Raw genomic sequence first — 7645 nt, forward strand, 5'->3', positions numbered from 1 at the left:
ATTTAATGAAAGATTAATATAATCATAATCTATGAAATTTTGACATTAAGTATTCGCAATTGTATTTTTCTCACTCGTATTTCATATATTAAGTTTTGTAAATTTAAATAATTTTTGATAAAATGACTAATCAGTTTGATGAGAGATTTACTTTATTTAACTTTTAGGGCTAATAACGATTATTCAAATTAATTAAGTAAATTTCAATAATAATTATTGTCTTTAAAATTAAGTATATCTATTTACTAATGAAATGGTATTTATTTATAAAATAACATAAGTGATTGGGATTCTTCTTTAATATTTCTTTTGGATATATTTTTTTAATTAAAATGATAATTGGCATTATACAATTTCTATATAACATACTAATTTATTAAACATTACAATTCTACCCCGACTAAAATAGTTCAAAAACACAAAATTTACAATGGAGAGTGATGGAAAAGGCTTAAGTTGTATTACAAATTCTTTGTTTCAAGAATTTTCTAGAAAAATCATAAACTGTATAAACTGGGCAAAACACTGTTAATAATTAGAAAAATATTCTTAAAACTATAAAAAAATTGAAAATATAAAAATCGATGTATATCGTGATGGACATAACCTTCTTTTTACAATTAGCAAATGCTAACCTCCATCAATCTTCCTTGTTTTGTTCATCAAACAAGATAAATCTAACCGTAGGAATTTTCAATCGAACAACATACATTATCGATAAAAACTTTAAACCTACTTAACTACTCTTTAACATAACTATGATAAATACTCAAACAATGTGTATAATACATGACCAATAAATCTTGGAAGGCAAAGAAGAACATTTGCATAAAGCTTGGGGAGAGGCAAGAATTTTTACATGTTGTAGGGAGTTTTTTTGTGGGTGAATTTGGGGCCACTTGGAGTAGAGATTTTATTGTTAATATATATTTATATATATACACGCACAGTTTTCCAATAATATAGTTTACCTTATAATATAGCGTTAATAACAAAAAAAACATTAACTTTTCGCATTTTAACAATTCTAGCACAAACTTTTTTTCTTAACCTAAAAATGCACAAACTTTCGATTTGATAACAATTTTAGCGTGACATCAAATTTTTCATTAATTTAAACAGAACCGAGGCCATAGAGGGCACTCTCTACCGAGAGGGCATTGGCGACCCCAATCAAGGGGTGATTGTAGGGGTCGTGAGTGCACCCACCAGAATCGAGAGAATCCCTAATTTGAGGGTTCCCCTGATTCCAAGGGCTAGGGGCCTCGATTCAGGCCACCACCCCCTCCCCCCAACAAAAACTGATTGGGGTCACCGGTACTTTCTGTGGCCTCAATTCCATTCAAATTAACAAAAAATTTGACGGCCTGCTCGAATTATTATCAAATCGAAAGTTTGTGCATTTTTATGTTAAGGAAAAAAGTTCGTGCTATAATTGTTAAAATGTGAAAAGTTTGTTATTAACCCTTTAGTATAATTCTAGAAATACACTTAGACTTACCGACTAATATAGCATTGCCACATATTTCTTATATAGAATATGGGATATATATATATATATATTGATATAATGCGATCTTAATAATATATAACATTGCATTGACTAATATAGCATTGCCTCTCTTTGTTAAACTCATGTGGGTTTTATATATAAATTGCTACAATATAAAAAAAATTCTGAAAAATAGTTAATGTACATAGTTTACTGCATATTTTGTTCTCTTATATATATTCGGCTATATGCAAATAGTATATATGTTCTACTGCATAATTAATGATAAAAATTTTCTTAATACGTAAGTGATGACGTGGCAAAGCGAAAAAGATCCGTTTCTTTTTCTTTCTTTTTTTTATGATGTGGTTGCGTGACAATTGAGCTCGTACTTCGTTTTCATGCATATATAGATTTTAGTATAAAATATTTTCCAAGAAAATTACAGAGAAGTATAAAATAAACTTGGGCATTGCGTTCGCCTAAAAGGAGTTACTATTTTGTACGTAAATGATTCTGCCTTTCCGAGTGGGCACTCTTCCAATCCAAAGAAATTTACGAATAAGATGGATCCTATTCGGTAATGCTTAGAGGTCCACGTATTATCCTATCGGCTATGTTCCTATACGCGGACTCGGTGAAATGAATTCCATCCCAACTTATGAAAGTAGATGAATTGACACATACACTCGACCCAGTGTCCCCACATTTGGCCGAGTTGTTGAAATTATACGGTCCACCTACTCCGCGACATGCGCTCAGAGCCCCACCAGTGAAACCTATAAACAAAGCAAGCAACAATAATTCATATATTTGCGAGTGCCAGAAAGGGGAAATCTTATGGAGTCACAAAAGTAAAATTAATTTCTAAATGGTATACGAATCCTTACTAATCTTGCATATTTAACAGCTAACAATAAATGGTGATGGTTTTCTTTTTTCTTTTTCAAAGGGAGGCCAATTGATTTTGTACAAAAATGGTGAAAGTGAAATAAGGGGCCGTGGAAATCCCACTTCTGAGTCTTGAATCCGCGACTTCTACCATGTATTAAGCCCTCTCATTGTAGGTCCTTATTTGAAAAGAATTCAAGTATTTTTTTTATAGTGAAATTATGAGATTTCCTCAAAATTATTATGTGAGATTAATCCCCTTGAGTGTCGGCTTGCTCCATGAGGTGTAGATCATAGGTCCGCCCCCACTAACAACTGAATTTGTCAAATGCACATTGTCTGGTGATTAAAATTGAAGTGTTTTCCTCTTGGGGAAATTTTGGAAAATGGAAATTTTGTCAGAAAGACCAATCTAAGTGGCAGAACTAGACTCACCATGCTGCTTTGGATCCTTATAGAGCTTCATGGCGGCTCTGTAATAATCAGCGTACATAATCTTTGAATTTGGATATTTAGATCTCAATTCTTCCAGGGACTGTCGGAGCTTCTTATTATGGTATCTTGCAAGAGCATTGAAAGTCTTCAAGCATCCAGTACTTTTACCGTAGTTGGATTGATTGGAGCTTCCAAACATCGTTAGGAACATCAGCATGCAACCTATGGGCAGATTTCCGGACACCATCAGATCTACCGCTCCTTCTTCTATTAGATTCTGGACTCATTACATCACAGTGAAAGCTAAGAAAAATCTCATGTAAATCAAATCTAATCTGTACAAACGATACCATTAGCTTGACCATGATTACTTACAATAGTGGCATTAGTATTGTCTTCAACCACGGTCCGTACCAATGCTTTCCCGTTTTCTATGCCTTGACCAACGAAAAGGCCATTATTGTAATCGTTTCCGCCGATCTCTCTGACAACGAAGAGCGACTTATTAAGATACCTCTCACAGTCTGCAAATCTAGAAGAAGATAAATGAGGGTGAAGCATTTGAATTAAAAATTCATGGCTTGAGTTTGAGTTTACCTTGTCTATTGGCACAAAAGGAAGACTTCCACTTCTTAAACCAGCTGAGCTGGACATTTAATGAAATATTCGTTGTTACAGGCAACCCCTTGAAGAAATTGGTGTCAAGCGCTGAGGCACCAGCTACAGCGAAATTTACTCCCGGTATGTTGATCTGCCCATCGGCCACTTTCAGATACGGAGAAAGAAGTGGTAAGTGTAGCGCCTCAGCTGCATACTCAATTAGTATATATAAAGTTAAGTTGGGTTTGAAATTGATCTATCATTCAAAAGAAAAAAAATTTATCATATTAATCAATCATGTTTCAACTATCAAGTTGTTGTATGTAGGAAAAAAAATGGAAAAAAAATTTATGAATTTGGTCAATCAGAAGAGAATAATTACCTAGAAAATCAATTATTAGACGCCCATCTGAGTAGCGACCAGTCGGGTGACCAAAAGTTCTTCCATAGGGGAGTTTTCCAGAGTACCGAAAGTTAGAGGCTCCGGGGAAGAGACAGTTCCCCGTGTCACTAAGAGAATCTCCAAAATTGAATATTGACTCATACTTGGGATGGATAGCGGAAACTCCTCCAATGCGAGAAAGCAAACAAAGAGCGAGATTATATTCATCGATGAATTCCAAAAAATGCATCAAACAAAGAAAAATAAACATTGATCAGAAGGAAAGATTCTTCAAATAAAAAGTTTTGATTGCAAAAGTATATGTGGATTTTTTTTAATTACTCGAAGTAAAATGTCCTATTACCTAACAAAACGAAAACCACAAAATTAAAAGGAAAAAAGAAAACTGAGTAGATTGCTAAACCCATAAATAAAAGAGAATAGATGACAACCAGTCTATAAGAAGATGTCCGTTCCATTGTCGACAAATCTAAGTTCGAGCATATCCTCTAGCTAGATCATTCAAAATCCAATAAATTCCACTCCTTTTTATGACATTTTAGTTTGATTTGTGGAAAGTTCGGAAGTAAACAAAATCCAATTTCAGTCCATACGGAAATCTATTATAAGTCGTTGGTCCGAAGTCGAGTGTCTAAAAGAAGTCCTGCTGTAGGGGATGTTTTTGACTGCTGACGGGTGAGCCGTATGTAATTAATTTTCCCTTGAACTCTGTTATAATTAACTCAATAACTCGGGGACTTTGAACATCTTCTGAAGCTTAATGATTTACTAGAAATGAGACATAACGCTGTTCGTAAGTATTGCCTTGAGGGGATATGTCATTTTTTGAAGTTATCTAAAATGTAAGGAATTCCAATGATGGTTGATAGAGTTTCCTTTTATGTCAACTTCCAACCATTAATCAAATCCGGTGCTCTCGCCTTTACATACGACTTCGATAATGAAGCGGCATCAATGATGGTTTTCGGTTGTTGCGTATAAGATTGTACCAAATAGCACCACAAGTTAGTTACATTTTGGTTCAATATGGTTTTCTTGTTTCCTCGATCTCCTGATAGACAGAAAGGCTGCAGAACAAATGCATTTGGATTGCAGAACATCTCGCCAATATCAGTATTGTTTGTATATATCATCGAATCAGAATTACAATTGAGGAATGCTGGGAACCGATGGATAGTTGTCATTGACAACAATTGGTGGTTTTATTTGTAGTTGTAACAGCAAAATCCTCAGCTATTTCATGAGAACCGGTAGAACCGGAAACAAAGTGTTCAACATGTAATAGTAAAGAAACAGGAAGGGGTCGAATTATCAGGGGAGAGGAGACAAGAGAGGTGGAAAAGTAAAGGGGCCATAGATCAGGCCACTGGCGATGGAACGATAAGCAGCTTCGGTCAAATGAATTCCGTCCCAGTTTGCAAAAGTTGATGGACTTTTGCACACAGTTGAACCAGGCAGTCCGCACCATTTAGAGGCATTGAAATTGTATGGCCCTCCGCCTCCACAACATGCAGTTATGGCCCCACCATAGAATCCTGTGTTGTACCGATCCAATAATCTGGTAAGTAAGTAGGTTCGAGTTTCTCGGGAACTCAAATATATAGGCTTCACATTGAAATCAATCATGAAAAAGGTGCGGCTTACCGAAGAGTGAAGGTGCACGATAAAAACGCATGGAAGCACCATAGTAATCACCGAACATGATTCTGGCGTGTGGATATTTCCATTGTAGTGTTTGCAGAGATTTCTTCAGTTGTTGGTCGTGGTACTCGGAAAAAGCGTTATATGATTTCAGACAACCAGTTAATGGATCGTAGTCAGATCGGTTAGGGCTTGCAGCTGTGGCCAAGAATGCAGGTGAACAACCTCTTGGTATATTTCCCGGTACGAGTAGATTCACTGCGCCTTCTTCTATTAAAGTCTGTCCACAAATCCAGAAAAATAAATTCAAAAGAAACAAGCGAAGAATCAGGCTTTCGAGGTTAGGATTTACGAGTCGAGAAATTTTTTCTTTTCCATTTCCTTCAACTGTGCTTAGTATATGTTTTTAATCTGCTTTGGCTGTTAACTAATTCACCAAGCTAAGTATTGAGCAAAACAGTTTTTGAACATGTACTTGATTAAGGCAAAAGAAGAGCAAAGAACATCGATAAACTATGGGTGAAGTGTCGCGTCATGAGCTTGACTCACACTGGTGGCGTTACATATTGCCAAGATAACGAGTGGCACCAAAGATCGAACTTGTTGAATGCTTGCTCCTGCTGCGAAAGGGTAATTATAATCATTTCCGCCAATCTCTCCTATGACAAAGAGGGACTTCTTGAAGTAATTGTCACAATCTGCCAGCAAAAGACTGTTATGCCTAGCTAGGTTATATAGCAAAGCATTGAACCTTGGATTGTCGTTCAGCTTTTAGTTACCGTGCTTAGTGGAGCATAGAGTGAACTTCACCTTCTTAAACCAGCTAAGTTGGACGCTCAAAGAGTCGTTTGTCCACAGTAACGATCCAATGTTCTGGGCATAGAAGAACTTTGGGTCGAGCGCAGTGGCACCTGAGACTGCAAAATTTACTCCCTTTCTCACGTCTTCCTTCGCAGTTATTCCAAGGTACGGTGGAAGAAGAGGCAGCTCAAATGCTTCAGCTGCACTTTTCCCGAACTTCATTAACGTTGACTATAATGGCTATTTTAGCATTGAGGACTTTTAATGTTAAATAAATAAACCACACCGCATTCAATAAGATTAACTTTTAGAGTAAACGGTTATGACCATGTTAAAGTTAGGGCTTCAGAACGCTAACAAGAATGAGGTTATGAGACCATGTTATGACCACACCGCATAGCATTTTATGGCTTTCTTCCATATCCCATTTCGTGGTTACTCAAAGCCATAGCAGACATTAAAGGATTGGTACCTATAAAATCAATTATGAGACGTCCATCTGATGCACGACCCGTTGGATGCTTGAAAAAGGTCTGTCCGTATGGCAGGTTCTTGATGACTGGAAATGCGACTGCTCCCTCAAGAAGAAAGTTTCCGGTGTCAGCCAGCGAGTTACCAAAGCAGAAAATGGATTCATAGGTTTGAGGGGTCGATGATACGATCACAAAAGCAAGGCAGGTGCTCACCAAAAGGAAGAGCACGCACTTCATTCTCGATTGATATCTAGTACCCCTGGAGATGCAGAGAGATTTGCATATATACTCGGCTAGCTGTTCTAGTAAAGCGTAATTATAATTATAATTATTTTTTACTAGATCACGAAATGTCATTAATTTACATATTGAGACTAATTGACGTTTAGTCATTGATTTGCCCTGATTGAACGGTACTTTTACTGGATTTAGAACTTTGACGCTACCTATAAAATCTAACATATCGAATGCTATTTGCCAATGGCATTGCGTCTCGTGATGTCTTTCTTATTTAAATTTTATAATCCTTCCTTGTAATCCGTACTGCATTCCAAACATGAGATATGACATCATACTGAATTAATTATCATTTCTAGTGTTGGCATTGCTACCCGGGAATTAATAATGCGCAAAGTTAAGCTCATGTGCTATACGCCATTAACAACTCCGCAACCTGTGCATAGTCAGATGGCTATGCATTATAGGTTGATCACAATTACTTAAGTAGCATATATTTCTTAATCGGGTGCCTCAACTAATTGTCTCCTTTTCCTCTCTTTTTTTCTCCTCGATAGGGTCAAATATGATAGGGTCACTGCCATGCAGCGTACTTCTGACGACGATACTGTTTAAGTGTGTCTTGAATTTTTTTTTTTTTGGTGCAGTCTGTTTTACGATCCAAAGACAGAA

At 36.4% G+C, this 7645-nt stretch overlaps 2 protein-coding genes across 2 annotated transcripts; both read right to left on the reverse strand.

Annotated features, from left to right (window-relative positions):
* Positions 1 to 2795: 2795 nt before the first annotated feature.
* LOC116209095 (GDSL esterase/lipase At5g45910-like) lies at positions 2796 to 5005 on the reverse strand. Its single transcript, XM_031542653.1, has 4 exons — positions 4811 to 5005; positions 3416 to 3674; positions 3194 to 3342; positions 2796 to 3095 (listed from the first exon to the last, which is right to left on the reverse strand). Exons 1-4 carry the CDS (start codon positions 5003 to 5005, stop codon positions 2796 to 2798), a joined length of 903 nt encoding a protein of 300 aa, XP_031398513.1.
* Positions 4921 to 6985, reverse strand: LOC116207305 (GDSL esterase/lipase At5g45910-like). The gene is made up of 5 exons (XM_031540214.1): positions 6736 to 6985; positions 6242 to 6463; positions 6012 to 6160; positions 5466 to 5742; positions 4921 to 5356 (listed from the first exon to the last, which is right to left on the reverse strand). The coding sequence occupies exons 1-5, from the start codon at positions 6971 to 6973 to the stop codon at positions 5133 to 5135; spliced, it is 1110 nt and encodes a 369-aa protein (XP_031396074.1). The 5' UTR covers positions 6974 to 6985; the 3' UTR covers positions 4921 to 5132.
* Between the last annotated feature and the right edge of the window lie 660 nt (positions 6986 to 7645).

This window comes from Punica granatum, chromosome 5 (assembly GCF_007655135.1).
Source record: "Punica granatum isolate Tunisia-2019 chromosome 5, ASM765513v2, whole genome shotgun sequence".
Lineage (NCBI taxonomy): Eukaryota > Viridiplantae > Streptophyta > Magnoliopsida > Myrtales > Lythraceae > Punica > Punica granatum.

What these genes read in the sequence shown, in the direction of transcription:
- LOC116209095 (XM_031542653.1), bottom strand. Translation starts at nt 5,005, where the DNA reads ATGACAACTATCCATCGGTTCCCAGCATTCCTCAATTGTAATTCTGAT. An exon ending in CTAACTTGTGGTGCTATTTG is followed by an intron (nt 3,675 to 4,810) that starts GTACAATCTTAT and finishes TTTGAATGATAG; the next exon opens with ATCAATTTCAAACCCAACTT. An exon ending in CTTTTGTGCCAATAGACAAG is followed by an intron (nt 3,343 to 3,415) that starts GTAAACTCAAAC and finishes CTAGATTTGCAG; the next exon opens with ACTGTGAGAGGTATCTTAAT.
- LOC116207305 (XM_031540214.1), bottom strand. Translation starts at nt 6,973, where the DNA reads ATGAAGTGCGTGCTCTTCCTTTTGGTGAGCACCTGCCTTGCTTTTGTG. An exon ending in CAATATGTAACGCCACCAGT is followed by an intron (nt 5,743 to 6,011) that starts GTGAGTCAAGCT and finishes ATTTGTGGACAG; the next exon opens with ACTTTAATAGAAGAAGGCGC. An exon ending in TCGTGCACCTTCACTCTTCG is followed by an intron (nt 5,357 to 5,465) that starts GTAAGCCGCACC and finishes GGTACAACACAG; the next exon opens with GATTCTATGGTGGGGCCATA.